We start from the raw sequence: 23243 nt of genomic DNA on the forward strand, positions 1-23243 counted from the left end.
GAGTTGACTCACTGGAAAAGACTCTGATGCTGGAAGGGGTTGGGGGCAGGAGGAGAAGGGGATGACAGAGGATGAGATGGCTGGATGGCATCACCGATTTAATGGATATGAGTTTGATAAACTCCAGGAGTTGGTGATGGACAGGGAGGCCTGGCGTGCTGCAATTCACGGGGTCGCAAAGAGTCGGACACAACTGAGCGACTGAACTGAATTGAACTAGACCGGAAACGGAATGGAATAATAAAATTATTCCCTTAAAAAGCCTGTAGAAATTGCCTAAGGTCAGACACGACTGAAGTGACTTAGCAGCAGCAGCAGTAGCAGGAAGTCATGAACACTTGTCCCTATGAAGACTCACCTGATTCTTCAGCTTCTGATGAATAATCTTCATCACTGTCCTCCTCCTCTTCTTCATAGTCTTCCTCTGAAGGATTAAAAGTCTCATCTTCGATTTCAGACTCGGAATCCCCTTCCTCAGCATCACTCCCCTGGTAAGTTGGAGCATAATACTAAATACTGGGTGTTTTTTTAAATTTACTTCATTAATAACTTAATTAATTCAATCCACTGAGTACACCAGCATTATTTCTATTTTATATGAAAAATGAAATAAAAAAGACCTAAACCAGAATAGCCAAGAGATAAAAATACTTAATTAAAATTGCTAGTAAGATATAATAATTAGACAACTTTTGCAAGACGATTTGAAGTATTTTCTCTGAAAACTAAGAAATTCATTCAAACAGTAGTTTTTGTAATTTCAAAGAAACCTTGTGAGTGGCTACCAATGCCCAATTAATTTATCATTTACCTGTAAAACTAACTTGAAGAGACAATACCAAGCTACACTCAGAACTTCTCCCATTTGATTGGTCCCTTATGTACTATTCATATGGCATTCTCCTAACTGCCCAAATGACAATGGGAAACACTATGCACCAGAAAAGAAACCCCACACTCACGCACCTCACCCTCAGGTTCCAGGAAAGACCAGCCACCTTGTTCAAAGAAGCCCTCAGGGTCATCAACAATGGTCTTCATAATTTTAGTCCAGTTGAGGGACTGTACTCCTTCTGTGTATTTTAGGTCACAGGAACTAAAGAAAAATAACATCATAAAGTAAAAAAAAAAAATCCTCCACTCAGCTTTTGGGTTTTGTTTTTTTTTTGTTTTGGCCATGCCAAAAGAGCAGAGTCTTAACCACTGGACCACCAGGGAAATCCCACCTCTATACTTCTTGAGAATATCCAGTGACATGCTGGTCATTAGCATCGTGGAAGAGCAGTACCCTTTTCATATCTGAGAGCAGGTACTCTTTGCACTATCCCAGCAGAACATACCCCAAAAGAGCTGATATCTGGTCTCCCAGAGCACTAGACCTCACAACAGGGGCCCATTTTTTAAAAAAACTACTTAACGTGCCCTGTGTTAAGAAATTATTCAAATGACATTTATCCACTTCTGTTGAAGTGAGCAACCAATATGGGTGGGAGAAAAAAAGAAAAGCAGAACACAGTAATGGTAAGGGCTATAAAAAGAAACCATTAGCATAAAACCTGAGTGTGTGCTTAGTCACTCAGTCGTGTTAGACTCTTTGCAACCCCATGGACTGTAGCCTGCCAGGCTCCCCTGTCTATGAGGATTCTCCAGGCAGAAATACTGGAGTGGGTTGCCATGCCCTCCTCCAGGGGATTTTCCCAACCCAGGGATCAAACCCAGCTCTCCCACGTAGCAGGCAGATTCTTTACCATCTGCGCCACCAGGGAAGCCATAAAACCCGAGATGCCAGCATAAATCCATTATGGCACAATCACACACACTGAAGCTTTTGCTTCTAGCTGTGCTGCAGGTGACAAGGGTTAGATTTACCTTTTCACCCAAACAACCAGAAAACTGAACACAGTATGGAACAACAGTTTTCAAACACTGGATACTTAGCAGCCCTAGACTAAAATCCCTATGGAACTTCACAATGGAATGAACAGCAATGGGAATGGTTAAATATGTAAGTAAGACTTTCTCCTTCTCGTTTTGTAAATTAAGGAATAGCTGTTTTGAAGCTAAAATAATGACAACTGTGGAATTCATAGCATATTAAAAGCAAAATGTAATAATAGCAGAAAGGATAGAAGAGAAATGGAAGCATAAGAACCTTCTAACAGACATGGTATATTATCTGAATGCAGACTCTGACAAGTTAGAGGTGTAGCTCATCAGCAAACTAGGAAGATGATCGTAAAGAATCATAAAATTAAAAGCAGGCATAAAAAGGAGAAAAGCTTATCTTTGACAAAGGAGGCAGAAATATACAATGGAGAAAAGACAATCTCTAACAAGTGGTGCTGGGAAAACTGGTCAACCACCTGTAAAAGAATTAAACTAGAACACTTTCTAACACCATACACAAAAGTAAACTCAAAATGGATTAAAGATCTAAATGTAAGACCAGAAACTACAAAACTCCTAGAGGAAAACACAGAACACTCTCTGACATAAATCACAGTAAGATCCTCTATGAACCTCCTCCCAGAGTAATGGAAATAAAAGCAAAAATAAACAAATGGGACGTAATTAAACTTAAAAGCTTTTGCACATGAAGGAAAGTATAAGCAAGGTGAAAAGACAGCCTTCAGAATGGGAGAAAATAATAGCAAATGAAGCAACTGACAAAAGAATTAATCTCCAAAATATACAAGCAGCTCATGCAGCTCAATACCAGAAAAATAAGTGACCCAATCAAAAAATGGACCAAAGAATTAAACAGACATTTCTCCAAAGAAGACATACAGATGGGTAACGCATGAAAAGACGCCCAACATCACTCATTATCAGAGAAATGCAAATCAAAACCACAATGAGGTACCATCTCATGCTGGTAAGAATAGCTGCCATCAAAAAGTCTACAAACGATAAAGGCTGGAGAGGGTGTGGAGGAAAGGGAACGCTCCTACACTGTTGGTGGGAATGCAAACTAGTACAGCCACTATGGAGAACAGTGTGGAGATTCCTTAAAAAAAAAAAAAAAAAAAAACTGGAAACAGAACTGCCATATGACCCAGTAATCCCACTGCTGGGCATACACACTGAGGAAACCAGCACTGAAAGAGACACATGTACCCCAATGTTCATCGCAGCACTGTTTATTAAAAAGAACACATCTGAGTCAGTTCTAATGAGTTGCATGGAACTGGAGCCTATTATACAGAGTGAAGTAAGTCAGAAAGAAAAACACCAATACAGTATGCTGCTGCTGCTGCTGCTAAGTGGCTTCAGTCGTGTCCGACTCTGTGCGACCCTATAGATGGCAGCCCACCAGGCTCCCCCATCCCTGGGATTCTCCAGGCAAGAACACTGGAGTGGGTTGCCATTTCCTTCTCCAATGCAGGAAAGTGAAAACGCTTAGTCCTATCTGACTCTTAGCGACCCCATGGACCGCAGCCTACCAGGCTCCTCCATCCATGGGATTTTCCAGGCTAGAGTACTGGAGTGGGGTGCCACTGCCTTCTCCAATACAGTATATTAACACATATATATGGAATTTAGAAAGATAGTAATGACGACCCTATATGCAAGACAGCAAAAGAGACACAGATTAAAAGGTAGATATTCTCAGAATGGATTAAAAAAAAGCCAAGGCATGAAAGCAACCTCAATGTCCACTGACAGTGGACTAGATAAAAGAAAATGTGGTACATATATACAATGGACTATCACTCAGCCATTAAAAAGAATGAAATAATGCTATTTGCAGCAACATGGATGCAACCAGAGATTGTCATACTGAGTGAAGCAAGTCAGAGAAAGAAATATCATATGACATCCCTTTATATGTGGAATCACTCACAGACTTTAGAGAACAAGCTTATGGCTGCCGGGGGAAGGGATAGTTAGGGAGTTTGGGATAGACATGTACACATTGCTGTATTTAAAACAGATAACCAACAAGGACCTACTATATAGCACATGGAACTCTGCCCAATATTCTATGGCAGCCTATAAGGGAGGGGAGTTTGAGGTAGAATGGATACATGTATACATATGGCTGAATCCCTTTGCTGTTCACCTGAAACTACTACAACATTGTAAATTGGCTATACCCCAATACAAAATAAAAAATTAATAAAGCTAGAAGTCTATAGTAATACCATACTATGTAGATTTCAAAACAAGGACTATTACTAGAAAAAGAAAGGACATTTCATGATGGAGAATAAAATTCAATAAAAATTGATAAACCTCTAGACTGACCAACAAAAAGAGGAAACTATTAATATTAGGAATGAAAGGGGTAAAAGTATTGCACAAATACTAGAGTTGACAAAATAAACCAGTTCGTTGAAAGATACAAGTTGAATTTATGTAGAATAGTCAATAATAGCCAACTTTGAAAAGGAACAAAATGGGAGGACTTATACTACCTGACTTCAAGATTCATTATAAAGCCACAATATTTACTACAAGATCAGTGTTAAGAACACACACAAACCAATGGAGCAGAAAACACTATCCAGAAATAGAGTCTCTCCTACACATGCTTTTTTTAAACAAACATGCCAAGTAATTCAATGGGTAAGGGATAATCTTTTCAAAAAATGATAGCTAGAATAACTGGCTACATATACACAAAGTACAAACCTTCATCCTTACACCACAGTAAAAAAAAAAACTCAAAATGGATCACAGATATAAGACCTAAACCTATGGAACTCTAGAAAAGTTTTATGACTTTGGCTTAGGCAAAATTTATTACATAAAGCCATAAAGAGCAGAAATTACAAAAGAAAAAGTTGATTAAACATCTTTCATGGAAAATTTAACTTGATCTTCAAATGATATTTTAAGAAAATGAAAAGCCACAGAAACTACTGGAAGAAAATATATGTAAAATGTATTTGATGAGGGACTTTATTTAGCCTAAACAATTCTTAAAATTCAGTAGTAAAGAAATCTGATTCTTAACATGGGCAAAAAACATGAATATACTTCATCAAAGTATAGAATGACAGACAGCATATGAAAAAATGCTCAAAATCACCGGTAATCTTGGAAATGCAAACTGAAACCACAATGAGAAAGCCGCCCACCACAACGGCCAATAATGAAAAGACCGATAAACCCCAGTGTTGTTGAGGATGTGGAGCAACTACAGTTCTCCCATACTACACGTTTTCCAGCCACTCTGGCAAAGGATTTGGTAGTTTCTTATAAAGCTAAACATATACTTAACCATAAACCATATGACACAGCAATCCCGCTCTTAGGTCATTTATCCAAGAGAAATGAAAATGTATGTCCATACAAAAACCTGTACATAGTGTTTATAGCAGCTATTCCTAAGAGCCCCCAAAGGGAAACAATCCTAATGTCTATTAACTGGTAGATAGGTAAATAAAGCAAAGACTGTCCATACAATGGGGAACTCCTCTGTAATAAAAAGGAGTATGCCGATGATGTGTACAACACCTTGAGTAAATTTCAAAAGCATTATGCCAAGTGAAAGATAAAAAAGATACAAAACACTGCATACTTGTATAATTCCATTCATGTGAAACTCTAGATGAAGCAAACTGCACAGTGACAGAAACCAGTGACAAGGCTAAAGGGAGAGGATCGATTCCAAAAGGGCAGGAGGACTCTGGGGAGTGAAGGGAACGTTCCATGTCCCCATCATGATGGTAGATACAAAACTATATACAGTTGTTATAATTCATCAAATCATATACTTAAATTGATGAATTTTATTACATGTAAATTGTACCTCAATAAAGAGGATTTAAAAAAATCATACAGGGGATTCCCTGGTGGCTCAGTGGTAAAGAATCTGCCTGCCAATGCAGGAGACACAGGTTCAATCACTCATCCAGGAAGATCCCACATGCTGTGGGCAAGTAAGCCCATGCACTACAACTAGTGGGCCTGTACTCTAGAGCATGGAAGCTGCAACTACTGAGCACAGGCGGGCTCTGGAGTTAAGAGAAGCCACCGCAATGAGAAGGTCGCACACCTCAACTAGAGTAGTCCCTACTCTCTGAAACTAGACAGAAACCTATGCAGTGACGAAGACCTAGCACAGCCAAAAATAGTCACACAAATCTATAAATATTTTTGATACCATGTTACTTACCTGCAAATGTTTTCAAGGAAAACCCTCATGGAAATTATAAAGTTGGATCTTTCACACAGGCTACTTTTAGCTCTTTCAACCATTTCTTAAGAGACGTTTTATATTTGCAGTGCCTCCCCCTACAGATAACTGGAAGGAGGAAGCAGGGCAGAGCAAACTATACTCATGGACACACATGCCTCACACTTTTCCCACAAAGTGACATCTCCCTTTTTATTGGGGTTCTGGCATATCTATGAGGAATTCTTTTAGCTGAAGTGTAAGTATGTGAAAGGTAAAAGCTAAAATAAATATACATTGTATCTCATGTTTTAGTAAAAACAGAGAACTAGTAAGAAATTTTATACATCCATCAAGTAGTCAAAAAAGATCTCAGACTCTGATACTCAGGGGCAGTAGCGGTAAAGAATCCACCTGCCAATGTAGGAGACCTAAGAGACACGGGTTCGATTCCTGGGTTGGGATGATTCCCTGGAGGAGGGCATGGCAACCCACTCCAGTATTCTTGCCTGGACAATCCCATGAACAGAGGGGCGTGGTAGGCTATAGTCCATAGGGTTGCAGAGTCAGACATGACTGAAGCGACTTAGCATGAACACATAGCCAGTGAAGATACTGCAGGGGCTAAAGCCACCCTTTCGCAGCCAATGACTTAAGCAGAGAGTGGTTGTTCAATTAATACTAGTTCATTTGAAACTTGGTTGAGCAACAACAGACTTAAGCATATGCAAGGTCACATGCAGCCTCTTCTGTATCATATTAACTTTCTGAGTACTCTCCATTTAAAGGAGGCAGTCTTAGGCAGAGACTTAGACTCTTAGTCCAGAGCAGAGCTAGGAGGAGCCCAGAGATCTTGCCCTTAATTCAGTGATTCTAACCCAGTGCAGAAACTGAGGAAGAACTAAAGAGCCTCTTGATGAAAGTGAAAGAGGAGAGTGAAAAAGTTGGCTTAAAGCTCAACATTCAGAAAACTAAGATGATGGCATCTAGTCCCATCACTTCATGGCAAATAGATGGGGAAACAGTGTAAATAGTGTTAGACTTTGTTTCCTTGGGCACCAAAATCACTGCAGATGGTGACAGCAGCCATGAAATTAAAAGATGCTTGTTCCCTGGATGAAAAGCTATGACCAACCTAGAAAGCATATTAAAAAGCAGAGATATTACTTTGTCAACAAAGGTCTGTATAGTCAAAGCTATGGTTTTTCCAGTAGTCATGTATGGATGTGAGAATTGGACTATAAAGAAAGCTGAGTGCCTAAGAATTGATGCTTCTGAACTGGGGTGTTGGAGAAGACTCTTGAGACTCCCTTGGACTCCAAGTAGATCAAACCAGTCAATCCTAAAGGAAATCAACCCTGAATATTCACTGGAATGACTGATGCAGAAGCTGAAACTCCAATACTTTGGCCACCTGATGCGAAGAACTGACTCATTGGAAAAGACTCTGATGCTGGGAAAGATCAAAGGCAAAAGGGGACAACAAAGGATGAGATGGTTGGATGGCATCACCGACTTGATGGACATGAGTTTGAGCAAGCTCCAGGTGTTAGTGATGGACACGGAAGCCTGGCGTGCTGCAGTCCATGGGGTCGCAAAGAGTTGGACATGACTGAGCGACTGAAGTGACTGAACCTAGCGCATTTACTCTCCTCCCCCTGCCTCTGCTCCAAAGCTTGATATGTGTTGAACACATGGGTTGCAAGGAGTCGGACAGGACTGAAGTGACTTCACTCACATGCATGCATGAACTATTGTTGGGTATTCAGGAAAAAGTAACATCCCAAATTTTCAAGTCCTGGTTGGTAACAACCCAAAGGCAGTTTCATTAAGTATACCAACAGATTTTACATATAACATACCACATTCATATTCTAGAAAACTGTGTTCATGGGACAGGAGACTGCTGGGAGGTTTACTTACTTTAACCATTCCTTGATGGGGTCAAGAGAGGCAACAGGAATCGCATTGATCATTGTCACTTTCTTGCTGTAGTCCTTGTAGACGATCACCATGTCAAAGTTCTTCAGGTGAAACTGGACTCGCTCAAAGTGAATCAGCTCCACTTCATCCAACGTTACCACAAAAGGTGGCTGTCAGGGAAGAAAGGAACTATTTTCATAAAAATACTTCCCACAAAACACTAGCACTTTCAAATGCTTTCAGGATCTAAAAACTACCACACAAAGGATAACTAAACTGTCTTTTGTTTGTTTTTTTTGGGGCAAATACTAAAAGCGATAAAACATACCGAGAAGCCTGGGTTAAAGGGTCTGCAAGATCGAAAGCCTCCCTCAGGGAGAAGTCATTTAAGGAAACTATGCAAAGAAACTGTCTCTAAAAACTAAAGAGACTTTTACAGAATCTTTGTTCAATTTTTATACCTAAGGTAAGTAAATATAAAAAATTAAAATACTAAGATATAATAAGGACCTAGCTTTCAAAACATCTACTCTCTTGGTTTCTTTTCTCTAACAATTTTCTTCCTAAAAAGAGGTCAGAAACACTCACCCATTCTGTAGCATTTACCAGTGCACTACTAGTAGGCTGAAGGAGGCAGGTACTCCTATAGGGAGCACCATTAAATCTGAAAGACAGTAAGAGACTCACATAAGATGGGGTTCACTGCAAGAGAAACTGCTGCCGTCCCAACAGGCTTCTCTCCTTTCCCATTCCGAACAAAACTCCAGAACACTCGCTGGAGACTCACTTCCAGAGAGAGGGAGCCTCTCAGTCTTAGCTATTCACCCAGCCCTTGAACATTTCCAAGAGATAATGGATGTCCACAGGAAAAAGAACATGATATGTTATGCTAAGTTATTATTAAAGGAAGAATAACTAATTTTTCTGAAGGCCAAAAAGAAGATGACACATTACCCCAAGTCCCTAAAAGGCACTTCAAATTCCAGTTCCTCCTTGGTTAGAGCCTCTACTTTTTCAATGAAATTTTTAAAGGCTGTTTTCAGTTTGTGCCTCATTTCTCTTTCCATCTGTAGAAGAAATACGAATTAACTATAGTTATCACTTTACTTATTAATAGTAATCCCTTCAAAAACCATGAAGTGCTTTTGTAGTCCTTAATTCTGTTAACTATGATACTAACATGGATACTTTATTACAGGCTGCTAAAATTAATTATAGTTATGCCTACGAATAAAGTCTATTTCATAGCCAACATACTACACCATCCCAGCAGATACTTGAGAAGTTCTGCATAGTTTCTGGAGTGGTTTATAAAATATATAACAATTACTGAGCTCAGATCTGGGCTGAATCCTAGCTCATGCTCAGTCGCTTTGTGTCCAACTCTGCTTCTAAGCTCCTCTGTCCATGGGATTCTCCAGGTAAGAATACTGGAGTGGGTTGCCATGCGTTTCTCCAGGGGATCTTCCTGACCCAGGGATCGAACTCACATCTCCTGTGTCTCCTGCATTGCAGGAGGATTCCTTTACTGCTGAGACACTAGGGAAGCCTGAATCCTACCTCCCTACCCTGCAAATAAAATACCAAATTTCACCTGCTCAGCATAGAGGTCATCTCGGTCATGCATATGCTGATGTTTCCCCAAGTCTGTGGTGATCTCCCCGACTTCTGTGTAGAACTGCACATCTGTATGCCGCTTCTTCCCAAACATGATGGCATTCTAAAGACCGAAAGTAGAAAGAAGAAGAAATTTTAAGACTTATTTCGCAAAGAAGTCTACACAGGCAAAATAACAAAACAGGAAAATATTAAAATATCTACACTAGAAATCATAGCATTTATGTAAGAATAGTTAAACCACTCCAGGTGTCATCATAAATAATGACATTTGGGAATATAAAAGAGTATAAATTTTTTGAAGTATTCCTACTTATTAGAATGGACTTTGGAGATTATGTTGATAATTGTCTAAAGCAAAAACTTTCTATTTCAGAAACAGGAATGTGGAACAGACCTATATGTTTTGGAGATCATTATGTATCACACCAAGGAACAAACATGATAAGCACCTTTGAGATGTCAGGCGCTGGGGGCTTTACAGGCATTATTTTATTCAGTGCCCTTAATGATCTTATGTGACAGGTGATATTTTTCATCACTATTTTAAAAGAAACACTGTGATAGTAAGATCTTGCCCAAGAGCTCATAGCTAGCTGACAGAAAGATATACCTTGAGGTGAAAGTGCAAGACAATAATCATTTCCCCATCACATGGCTGGAATAAAGCATGCTTGATGTTATTGTACAAAATATCCACTTTGTCTCCTCGGACAGACGTGAAGCGAAAACCTGGGTGGGGGGAATGGAGGAAGCTGCTAAGTATCAAGGTACATCATCAGGTTAGCCCAAAAGGTACTGCATCTTTTCTGGCTGATGTGAACAGGGTCAGAGGGAATGCCAACAAGGTACAGAGCTTTCCTTTCGTTCTGGCCACAGAGCATGTCAAAGTAGACTCCTCCCAGCACTTCCTACTATGTTATCTGGTCTGTCATTACTACAGATGTGCCTCCAAAGACAAAGCCCAGGCACAAGAGAGATCATCCATACCATTGACATGGGCCTCCAGTGAGCCTTGCATCCTCTTTTGGGCAATGTTTGGGCGAATGTACAGATCTTTTAGTTTGGGATTACTCCGGTTTAGATTGATCACCAGTGAATCTTGTTTCACAATGCCCTAAGCAGAATGAAAATCAACGTGAATTCTCACATATCTTTCTATGTCCCCAAACCTTCATGTGTCCTTTTGCACAAAGGCACTTTGCTGTTGTTCCGGCTCACCTCCTTCTCTTTCTCTTCCGCTTCCCGAGTCTTATAACGCTTCTGCACTTCTTTTATAATTCGGAAGGCATTCTGAAGGTTCAAGGCTGGAACTGTCTGTTCTCCAGGTGCCTTCATATTTGAAGCTCGGTATGTACTACAGAAAAGGGGGAGCACTTATGTAATTTCTTCATCATGCCATCTTCTAACCCACACCCATTACTGTGTTTTACAACTGGCTTAATACCTTTTAGGAGAAAAAGGTACCACTGAGTGCTGAAATAATGTCTGGAAAGATGAAAAAATCCTTCCTCTCTTAAACAGATGATGTTATAAATAGCTAATCCACTGAGTGGGGGAGTCACAGCTTTATTTCAAATCCTGCAAAAACGTCCCCAAATGATCCTACTTCACTTTAAGAATAAACAGACTCCAGTGCAGCACACATCTGATATTTTATCAACAAATATGTCAAGTGAAGATAAAATATCTTTATGAGGATTTAAATTAGGTTCCAACCTCAAAACAGTACAAGGTTAGTACAGCAATCCTCCTTATCAAGGATCACTGAGGAAGGTGCCACCATTCACTAGGATGTGGGAGAACACAGCACTCTCTGGGTTTCTGAGGGTACTGCTCTGGCCAGTAGGGATTTGAGGGTGGTTGTTTCCCTGGGAACTCACATTTCCTTGACAAAAGTGGCTTCTGGGTTGGGAAAGATGTTGCCCTCATTTCTGCCCAGAGCACTGCCTGGGCAATAGAAGTTGATTCGCAAGTAAGTATAATCTCCTTCCACAGACATACTTATATTCTGTTCAAAGAAAGGAAAAGCATTAGCAAAGAAACCAAACAAATAAGGTTTCTTTCCTAGATGAAGGTAAGTAGCTACAGACATGCTAAAATTAAGTTAGTAGTTACAAACTGACAGCTAAACCTAGCCTGTAATCCTTAGTCTAAAACTAATAAGCTACATATTTAGCTTATTTTTTTATATCATCAAATGCTGTTTCTGAAAGAATCACTGAGTTCCTAAAGTTCTTTTCCTGTGCCATGTTTATGACAACAGGTTAAAAAGTTCTTCAAGTTCAAAGACAAACAAGCAAAGTATAATTATAGACTAGGTCATTTAACTTTCTCCAAAGTGCAAACAGGGAAGGAAGGAAAATGACAGCAGGAGATTAGGGAGTGGGGTTGGGGAGTCAGTAACATGGGAAAGGTAGAGTCAGTAGGAGCACAGAACAGGAGAGACATGCAGTCAGGACAGCCATCTATGGTAAGCACAATTATTTGAAGGAATTATCGAATGAAGCCTGATTCAACGTCAGTACCTTGATTGTGGCAATGTGAAAAGGTGTCGCAATGCCAAACACAGGCATTATTACAGTCTCGTATTTTTTATCAATATAGATCTTCATTTCCCGAATGTGTGGTTCCTTAGGCATCAAAGATGGATTTTTATAGGACACATTAGATTTACGAGCTCTGGAGTGGGAATAAAAAAATGTTCTTGAGAAATTTCTGCAAATCACATATAACCCTAAGACAATCTCACTACTCCATGCAAAGTCTTACTTCTGAATCTGCTGTTCCCCTTTCTGTTCAGTTAATCGCCTCTTTGCTTCCTCGTTGAGCTGAGCTGCCAGTTCTTTTTGATGGGCTCTTCGCTTCTCTTCTGCAGTCATCTCATTCTGAAGAAGGGAAAACCGAAGTTATCAGGACCTGTGAACCATGACAAACAGGAAATCGAAGTAGTTTTCAAACAGTAAACTTACTCGTGTTCTTTCTGTAAGTAAAGCTGCTCTGGAACCTCTTCCCAACAGGTCCTCAGCTTCATCTTTCTCCTCTTCCTCTTCTTCCTCATCTTCATTCTATGGAGGGAAAAAAATCATCATCAGAAACTCAAATCTTAATTATGTTAGCCATTATTATTTACTTCTTCATTGTAGCAAACTTTTCACCACTCATTTTTATCTTCTTACCTTTAGAAAAATCCCTACGTTCTTTACTTTCTTCTTCACAGAAGTGAGAACAGTAGCTGGACCATCCTGGAATACAAAGAGGAAGTGAGACATCTCTAACAGCATTTAAATGACATACTTTCACTTTCGAACCCAGTAACTAGCTGGGCCATGCTTTGAATCTTCTGGCCCTAAAAAAGTTTTTGACAACACATAAAACCAGTTATCTTCCTAAATGCACGTTAGGAACTGCAATTTGGGAGGCAACAATGGGATAATGAGTAAGAATATTGGCTTGATTTGAAACCTGGCTCACTCACTTTTGAGCTCTGTGTCATCTGGCAAGGTACATATACTTTTCTGTGCCTCAGCTGCTTTATCTACATATTCAGATAAGAGTATCTATTTCATAGAATTATTATAAGGATTCAATGAATTAATGTATAAATGTGTTCATATAAGAACACTGAAATATTTACTACCATTAAGAATCAACAGGGACTCTGTGACGATATAGAAGGGTGGGATGGGGAAACAGATGGGAGGGAGGTTCGGGAGGAAGTGGACAGGATGTACCTATGGCTGATTCTTGTTGATGTTTGACAGAAAACAACAAAGTTCTGTAAAGCAATTATTCTTCTATTTAAAAATAAAGTGGCAAAATAAAAATATATCAGTTCCTGCTAAGTTAAAGAAACCAGTCACAAAAAAACCCCTAAATGCTCAGAAAAGGCAAATCCTTAGAAAAAGATTCCCTCCTACTGTCTTGGCCTGGGGGAAATGAGGAGTGACTGCTAATGGGCACAGGGTTTCTTTCTGAGGTGATGAAAATGTTCTAAAACTAGACTATGGCAACAGTTGCATTAACTGTAAACATAATAAAAGTCACAATTGTACATGTTAATTGCATGGTATGTAAACTGTTAAAGCTATTACAAAAGAAAAAAAAAATCAGCTCTGTCATAGAATCAGTTCCTGATAGTATCATAATCAAGGTTCAAGCCACAGTGTGATAGAGTTTGTTTAAACAATCTGTTTTCCTGGCTGTACTAGGTCAGGCTTTCATAGGCATCTCTAATTCCCCTTAGCTAGCATTTAACAAATGATAAAAAGAAAAAACACCACGTAACATAGACAAGCAATAAATAGTAAATAAGGATTTACTATGTAGCACATGGAAATATACTCAGTATCTTCTAATAACTTAAAATGGAAAATAATATGAATATATATATATATAAAAACGGAATCATTCTACTATACACCTGAAACTAACATGATATTGTAAATCAACTATTTGTTGTTGTTCAGTCCCTCAGTCACGTCCGACTCTTTGCGACCCCATGGGTTGCAGCACGCCAGGTTTCCCTGTCTTTCACCATCTCCCGGAGCTTGCTCAAACTCATGTCCATTAAGTCGGTGATGCCATCCAACCATCTCATCCTCTGTCGTCTCCTTCTCCTCCTGCCTTCAATCTTTCCCAGCATCAGGATCTTTTCCAGTAAGTTGGATCTTTGCATCAGGTGGCCAAAGTATTGGAGCTGCAGCATCAGTCCTTCTAATGAATGTTCAGGATTGATTTCCTTTAGAATTGACTGGTTTGACCTACTTGCAGTCCAAGGGATTCTCAAGAATCTTCAACACCACAGTTTGAAAGCATCAATACTTCAGCGCTCAGCTTTTGTTATGGCCCAACTCTCACATCCATACATGACTACTGGAAAAATCAACTATACTTTCATTTAAAAAATGGGAAGGGGAACCATAGGGTTAAAAATGCACTTCAATATTCAACTCATGAAAGAAGCCATATATACCTCATCCACAAGCACTGTGTCTCCAATGAACAGGGCATAGGTTTTCTCTTCTGGTTTCTTCCCTTCCTTGTTAGTCAAATCTGAGAATCCCAAATTGATGCTGAAAACCATCCCTAAACCAGCAAAACAGGAATCAGTGAATGACTGTGAAAGTTTGAAGTGTGATTTTATACAGAATAGGAGGACATAAAACTAAGGTAAAGTATTTTAAAAGGCATACATTTTTCTAATGTATGCCTGTAAAACTCACCTTTCTTTAGTTTGTACTGATTTTTACTATTAATTACTAAAGAACCTTCACGGAATTCAATGCCCATTCCAAACCTAAAAAAGAAATGAAGGAAACTTCAACAATAAGCTAAGAGGCCTCTAACCTGAGTCAGGTACACTATATCCTATTTTAATTTTCAAGGTAAGGCAGGCAAACAAGCTGAGTAATTTGCCACTACTGATGAGCTGTTAAAGGGCACACTATCAAGAACGTATAACAACTGGAATAAGAGATTATTTCTAATAGAATACTGATAACTGGATTTACTAAGTCTCCTAGGCCAAAACTCGGTATAGGTCAATGTATTTCCTCTTGTCCATCACAGAAATCCAGAAATAATATATCCCAACTAGCTTCATCTAAGGAGCCTGCCTAGAAATTTTGTTTCTCAAATGTCTTCGGTTCTATAATATGTTAGTAGTATATCTAGGTGTTCAATGATCAAATACACTTGAGAAACACTGGAGAAAAAAAAACTTAAAGAGTTTAAATAGCGGGATATCTCAGAGTGCTTATTTTGCAAATATGAATTGAGGTGTTCTAAGAGAGGAAATATTGTATGTAATGCCTCTTCACATTTATAATTTAAGCCTGAAACACCTACAACATTGGTCTGAAAAGATCTCCATGAACTTACATACATTCTCTGATAACATAATGTGTCTGGCACACAGTTAAGTTGAATAGTCCACAAACATTGGTTGAATCATCATGACTGCCACTCATGAAAACTGACACAGTGACAATGTGTATCACAGCATCTTACCCTAGGTTTTTGGTAATTTTGTTCAGCAGCTCTGGCTTCTGCTTTTTAACCACATCCATGACAGCATTATATACATCACATATCTTCACACCTAATGACAAGACAGATGGGACATTAAAGTATCTTTCAGGAAAAAACCACAAATCACATTTTTAAAATCAACATTATTTTTACTCGTTAAGTCACCTAAAGCAGGGTTTCTCAAAACACACAATAAGGAATACAGTTGCAGGGCTGGGCTTAGAAATGTGCATTTTAAGAAACAATCCACCTAATCATTCTTTAATTACACTGAGAATCACTCCAGGGGGACTGTGGAACCCTAGTTGGTCTCAGTGAAATAATTTAAGAGTTGATAAATGGCATTACATTAAATGTACTATACATTTTGAAGAACAAGACTACTGAACGGGTAAATTGGAAGAATGCTGGACTTAATTTTTCAAGGTTTAGGATATGAATATGTATTTCAAGCCAGAGTAGTTCAAATACTATAGCCTCAGAGGAGTTTTTATTCTCTCTGAACAAGGACTATGGATTGCCAGTTGGATTTCTCAAGATTGACCTGAGGTATCAGGAGGGAATGGTGTTGGGAAGCTCTGGGAAACTTTAAGTGGACTTACAAAGTTGTTTAAAGGTGGCAAACATGAAGTCCCATTTAGCCAACTGGGAGTGAGGAGTCTCAAGGCAAAAGAGGTGCCAAATGCTCTCCTTTTAAGTAGACAGTAGCTTGCTTAGCAGGGTTGCCAAGTTAGTTCTGCTCTCAAACTAAGATTCCTGGTATTCATTCAATATAGGATTAACATTACATAGTCTGTCAGGAGAGATACTACTTCTCAGAACTTTCTAAAGAAAAGTAGTAAGAGCATGGTATTTTATGAAGATCTGAACACAGAGTCCTAATCAGTCAGAGAGGTTTCTGTAAACATCAATATAGAACCACAGTAACCATTCCTGCATAAAAGAAAAGTACATTGAAGAACTAAATGGTAGGATGATTGGAGGTTAGTAAAATCTAATTCTATTTACAGTACAAGAGCCTCAGGGATAAACAGTCCCACAGATGCTACATTTTTGTTACACAATTTCTAAACCTTATCTAAGGCACACATTACCATGTCTTAGTTCCTTTAACAGCTCCTCTTGCAGCTGAAGCAAAAAGTTGTAATTTTCTTGAACCTCCTGAGAAGGATCAACCATCAAAGTGCGAACAAGGTTGGAGCAGTAAGACTTGAAGCGAATACCCATGGCACAGGTAATGGCCCCAAAATGCATATGGTTCTTGTCACTAGAGACCACAGGGAGAAAGCATCTCATTACACAAACCTGTGAAGTCCTTACCATACCTGGCATACACATCTGTAATCACAATTTTGACCTGCTACATCCTAAAGCTGAAGTAGAAAAAATGACCTAAACATTTTTTTTTTTTTAAACCACGTCAGTTTATAAAGGCTTTGGAAAGTTGTATCCCAAATATGCAAAAGTTATACTGAATTTTATGCATTATAATCTAACAGTATGATGGTAAGCCATCACCTTTCCACCAGCCCCGATGAATAGCATTCTTTACAGTATTTTTAAAAATTAGAAGGGGAATAATTATGATATATCTAGCAAGATTTTCATTTTTTAAACATGTTTTGCATTTTTTCTTGTCATTTTTAGTCATCTGGAAAACGCTTACAATCAAATACTCAAGTAAGAAATGAATAACTATGTGAAATAAATTAAACTATACACAGAATAAGACAAGAAGATAATGCAGGAGGCAGGCTAATGGTTATTCTTTTTCTTCCTATTTTTCTGAATCCCAGAATGAGTCTAAGAAAAAACAGGCCAAAGGCTGAAGTGCTCCGGTTGTTTTATATTTTGAAATTCTCATACTCACCTCACCACACTGAACTTGAGGTTATAGTTGCCACCACTCTGAATGATAGGAGGGTAACACATTTCCACAGTAGAAGGGTCTGCCCCAGCAAGGTATTTCTTCTCTTCTATGGCCTTTTCCACTGACTCAGCCAGTTTGCTGTGTCGAACTTTCTATAAAAATACCCAGAAATAAAACAATACTTACTATAGGGTGGCAGAACGGTGCTGGGTTTTTGGACATGACCATTTGAAAACAACATATATCCTGATATCATATAGGATGCCAAAGTAGTCTTATGAAGTGGCTTATGTACCAGATAACACACTGGTGTACACGCAAAAGCAAATTTAGAGAATATGTGGAATTTGCAGCTATTCAGAGAATTCTCAAGTGACATACTGGGTAGGCTCCAGAAACTACAGTGGACGTTTATAGTTATTCTCAAAGAGAGCTGGCACAATTACACACCACCAACTTTAACCTACCCAAAGAAGCTGAACACAACCTAAAACACACTGCATGGGAGGGACTTACTTCATTATAACAGTGAAAAGACACTCCCACCCCCAATTTACCTCATCTGCATCAACTATTTCCATGACTCTTTCCTTGAAGAATTTGTTGAAGACCTCAGAGGTGATGCTAGCTGCTTTCTTCATTAGATTGAGTTCTCCATCCTCCTTTACAGCAATGGTATAGGCCACAACTGCACTGATGTCTATCTGCAGTCAAAGGGATAAACAGTTCCTAACATGCAGACACAGAACTGCTAAAGAAATCTCTCTCCCCCAGTTCAAATATTATCAGTGACTATGTCTGGTTATTTAGCAAACTATCAGCAGTTTGCAGAATATCTACATATTCTCTTCTTGGATTGAATAAACATCTGAAAGAACGCTTTACCAGGTCATTGGTGTATTCTAAGAGGCAATGAACTAACACATCATTTAAAGTGTAAATGTAAATGCCTCTCTTGAGATTTCCGTAAAGGCTGGAGAAGGAAGACAGAAAAGAAAAAAAGTTTTTTGGACAAGAGATTTTCCTCAATTTCCCTCCAGAGTAGCTGAACTGTCTCCTGAATGCCCTACTCCTAACTGAAAAGTGAATTGGTTAACCACTCAGCAACAGGAACTGAAAATGGAAATGTGAATGAATATGCAGCTTTCTCAAAACAAAGTCTCTGCAATATCAGCTGTGAGAGCCCCTCACAATTTTGTCTTCTCAACTCTCAATGTGCTTGTTTCCAGAATATTCTTACTTTGTCAAAACCCTCTTTGTTGAGGCAGTCATTCCAGCTCTTCATGAACTCTCCTGGAAATTTGTCTTTGCTGAACACGCCAATCTTCTTGCCATTCTTGCTTTCTTTAATGGCTTCAATCATTTTGTCAAAGCTGCTCTTGTTACTTTCATTCTGTCAGTGCCACAGGGAGAAAAAGGGGGTTTAGTTTAAGAATTAGACATCTATGTTCTACCAGTACTACGTAGAGAATATTCTAAACTATGGAAAGAAATAAATTCTATCTCCCCTTTTCCTACCTATTTATTTAGGGAAGACTGTAGTATACCAAAAGTTTACACAAAATTTCTTTGGATATATTTATATGTTTAAGTGAAACGCCACATAAGCTGAGAAGACTATTCTTTACTTCAGGAAAAGCTAAGAAACTGAAATACAAAGGTGAACAACATTCTGAAAAGAAATCTTTGTCAGGTGGGCAAGAAAAAAAGATTACATTTGATAAAAACTGGAAATGAGATATACCTTTCCTTAAGGATATTTAAAGATTTTTGTCCTAATTAAGATACTAAGAGAAGTATCCTCAAGCATGGATAAAGTTAGTTTTCACCATAATTTCATTACCCATTTGTGTTACTGCAAACTGATAGGATTATTGAACTCTTTTCTATCTTTCTAACAAATGACAGCTAAAATCTTCCCCTTGTATTTCTGAATTCCTAGAAGGCTTTTCTGTTTACCACTTTTAAACAGTCTTTCTTATTTATGACGAATTCTTTGTCCGTTCTGACCTTTTCTCGTACGAGTAGTGTGATGGCAGGGGCTCCGTTAGCATTCTCATTGCCCTTAGTGTTGGCAATCTGTTTCAAGAACTCCACTTTTTTCTTGCTGGCCATAAAGATGATTTTGTCATCACAGAATACCATGATAGTATCAGTTAGTTCATAACCAAAGAGCCATGTCTATGGGAAAAGACAACAGTGTGAACAGAAACAAAAAAAAATAAATATATTTATATGTCTGAAATAAAGTATCTGGAATTAACTTTAAAATAATCTTGTAGTGTGAGAACCTGGATATAGCTTCCAATGAAATGAGATTAGTCAGTACTGTTCACTGAACTTTTTGTGAAAGAACTATTCTACACATCCTCTGTTTATCACAATAGCCACTACAGAGTACTTGAGACTGAGGACTGAGGAGCTGAAATTTTAATGCGGCTAGTGGCTACCATACTGAACAGTAGCTGATTCAATGACTCTCAGGGCTAAACACTGCTGTAAACTTCTCACCTGTAAGGCAGTTGATTTAGCATAAACAATTTCTTCATCAACACCCACTGATACAACAATGGCATCAACGTTGGCATACTCATCTTCTCCTTTCTGAAAGGCAGAGTAGATAATTTGGTTATTTTCTTTTCATATGAGCACAACAGGAATATATCCAAGATACACATAATTTTTTCCTAATGGAAATTCAAAGTTTAAGGTACATATATACTTGGCAACCTTACTGTAATTACTTACTCTATTTTTAAAATAGCTTTCTGAGACAAAATTCATATACAATTCACCAACTTTAAGTGTAAAATTCAGTGGTTTTCAGTGTATTCAGTTACACAACCATCACAATCTAATTTTAGAAATTTTTCTCTCTCCCCCCTAAAACCCATTAGCAATAATTATCCACCTCCTCTCAGTCCTAGCAACCAATAATCTCATTTGTCCCTAAGGATTTGTCTATTATGGACATAATATTCTTTCATGGTTCGTATGTTTTAGCATGTGTCAATACCACATCCCATTTTATTGCTAAGTAACATTCCATTATGTGAACATACTATATTATATCCATTCAACTGTTGGATATTTGAATTGTTTCCATTTTTTGGCTATTATGAATAATGCTGCTATAAACATTAGTAAGTTTTTCTGTGCACATATTTCTCTTGAGTATATATCTTCTACGTGAGGAATTGCTACTTATATAGTAACTCTATATTTAACTTTCTGAGGAAACACAAGACTGTTTTCTAAAGTGCCTGCACCGTTTCACAAATTTCTTTCCCAAAAGTAATGTGTGAGGGTTCCAATTTCTCCACATGCTGACCAACACTTAACTTTATTATAGCCATCCAATGGGTATGAAGTATCTCACTGCAGTTTTGATTTGTATTTCCGTAATGGTCAATGATCTTGACTGAGCTCCCAGTCACGTGATTCTGATGATTTGTATACCTATTTGGAGAAGTGTGTGTTCAGATCCTTTTCCCACTCTGGGTTATTGCTTTATTACTAAGTCCTAAGAGTTCTTTTTTATACGTAAAAGTCTCTTATCAGATATGATTTGCATTTTTTTCTCCTGTTCAATGGATTTTCCTTTCACTTTTGTATGGATGTCCTTTAAAGCACAAAAGTTTTTTATTCTGAAGAAGTCCAAATTCTTTTCTTGTGCTTTTGATGTCACATGTAAGGTGGCTTTGCCTAACCCAAGGACACGAAGATATAACTATACTTTCTTCTATAGAAGTTTTACAGTTTTAGCTCTTATATTTACATTTATGCTTCATTTTGAGTAAAGTTTGTGTTCAGTGTAAGGAAGGGGCCTAACCTCTTTTCCCGCCCCCAAACTGTCTTGGCACCACATCAAAAAAGAAACGATGTAAATGTGAAGGTTTATATCTGGATTCTCAATTTTATTCCACTGAGTTACATGACTGCCCTTACACTAGTATATTGCTTTGATTACTGCAGCTTTGTATTAAGTCCTGAAATTGAGATCTGTGAGTCCTTCAACCATTAGCTACTCCTGAACTGTTCTATAAAACCAAAGCACTGATAACTGTGAACTACAAGGTCAAATCTCTGATTTCCCTATAAAGTCAAGAAAAATATCTACAGGGAATGCCCTGGTGGTACACTGGTTAGGACTTTGAGCTTCCACTGTAGGGGGCCTTGGTTAGATCCCTGGTTGGGGAACCAAGATCATACAAGACATGTGGCATGGCCAAAACAAAACAAAACCTACATACATAATGCTATAAATCAATAATATCTCAATTTTTAAAAATTTCTTTAAGATTCTTCCATATTTTAAGACTCCTGGATGCCAATCTGGATCCAAATAAAATAGCAATTGAGGGTTCTGCTGCATTTCTCTAGCAAAACAAAATATATAACCCAAAGGAGTTACTATATAGTAACCTTATGCATTCCCTCACTGATTTTCACTGAGAAAATGTTTACCTTCAGGTTAGTAAGATTTTATCATTAGTTCCCACTGATGATACAAAAACAATGGTAATTAAAACTGCTAGTGCCTTAGCATAAATCAAGGTAGTGGCACCAAGCTATGTTCATCACTACTACACACTCAATAGAAAGGAAAAAAAAAGCCAGTTTCACTTAGAAAATGTCCTTGATACAGTAAAAATGACTAATATTATAAAATCCTAATCTTTGAATATGTCTTTTTAATAGTCTGTGTGAAGAAATGGAAAGCACATCCAAAGCACTTCTGTGTGTACACTGAAGTATGACAGCTGTCTCAAGGAAAAGCACTTGTATCAATTCAATTACTTCAGTAATAAACTAGTCACAGACTTGGATATCTAGCATACATTTTCTCAAAAATGAATGAAGTGAGTCTGTCACTTCAAGGAAAATGAAAGAAATGTGTTGTTAATGATGAAATTTGAGCCTTCAAACAGAAATCAAAATTGGAAAACCTTGTACTCACCATTGTGAACTTGACAACTTCTCAACTTATTCAAGAACTTTTCTGATGATATCAGCAGAATATTAACATACACAATTCTCCAACATTATATAATGAAGCGTGTACATTTACCAGATGTATACAACTGAGGGAACAATATTTTCCAAATAACCAGCGAATGATGTTACAAAATTGTAACTTGAGTATGAAAGGTCACTGTTGTGGTTTTAAATTCCACATTACAACTAACTTTCAAGAGATAACCACTTCCAGGGAATTCCCTGGCAGTCCAGTGGTTAGGACTCAGCATTTTGACTGCCAAGGGCCCAGGTTCAAACCCTGGTCAGACAACTAAGATCCCGTAAGCCGAGAGGCCAAAAAAAAAAAGAGAGAGAGAGCGATTAACTACTTCGAGTTTTAGTGTAGTAACAAAGACTATCCAGTTATCTGAAGAGTTTATTAAAATTTCTCCCTTTTCCAACTTTATGTATGTACGAAGCCAAATTTCTTTCTATATTTGATCAAGCCTATATAAAGAAAGGTTGTGGGGAGCGGAATAATTTAAGACTGTAAAAGGGTCCTGTTATCAGGGTTGGGGACCACTGTCCTGCGATCCCTGATGTGGCGTAACATGAACTCTGGCATCAGGTCGTCTCTCCTCCCCGCTCTGCCACGTACATTCCAGCTCTTCAGTGAACATGGGATTCTGTGGCAACAGCATTACTAGTACCTTGATA

General features: G+C 38.3%; 1 protein-coding gene across 1 annotated transcript in view; it reads right to left on the reverse strand.

Annotated features, from left to right (window-relative positions):
* The window catches only part of SUPT16H (SPT16 homolog, facilitates chromatin remodeling subunit), a 35677-nt gene that overhangs the window by 2286 nt on the left and 10148 nt on the right, over positions 1–23243 (reverse strand). Inside the window, exons 2-24 of the mRNA XM_005685363.3 lie at positions 20079–20171; positions 19578–19748; positions 18808–18960; positions 18125–18271; positions 17568–17719; positions 16792–16964; positions 15677–15767; positions 14890–14963; positions 14640–14752; positions 12844–12909; positions 12637–12732; positions 12437–12552; positions 12193–12346; positions 11548–11675; positions 10886–11021; positions 10655–10781; positions 10278–10396; positions 9642–9767; positions 9002–9114; positions 8636–8711; positions 8048–8217; positions 967–1096; positions 359–488 (exon numbers count right to left, since the gene is read on the reverse strand). Coding sequence (XP_005685420.3) covers positions 359–488; positions 967–1096; positions 8048–8217; positions 8636–8711; positions 9002–9114; positions 9642–9767; positions 10278–10396; positions 10655–10781; positions 10886–11021; positions 11548–11675; positions 12193–12346; positions 12437–12552; positions 12637–12732; positions 12844–12909; positions 14640–14752; positions 14890–14963; positions 15677–15767; positions 16792–16964; positions 17568–17719; positions 18125–18271; positions 18808–18960; positions 19578–19748; positions 20079–20171 — 2854 coding nt within the window. The remainder of the gene's footprint in view (positions 1–358; positions 489–966; positions 1097–8047; positions 8218–8635; positions 8712–9001; positions 9115–9641; positions 9768–10277; positions 10397–10654; positions 10782–10885; positions 11022–11547; positions 11676–12192; positions 12347–12436; positions 12553–12636; positions 12733–12843; positions 12910–14639; positions 14753–14889; positions 14964–15676; positions 15768–16791; positions 16965–17567; positions 17720–18124; positions 18272–18807; positions 18961–19577; positions 19749–20078; positions 20172–23243) is intronic.

This window comes from Capra hircus, chromosome 10 (assembly GCF_001704415.2).
Source record: "Capra hircus breed San Clemente chromosome 10, ASM170441v1, whole genome shotgun sequence".
NCBI lineage: Eukaryota > Metazoa > Chordata > Mammalia > Artiodactyla > Bovidae > Capra > Capra hircus.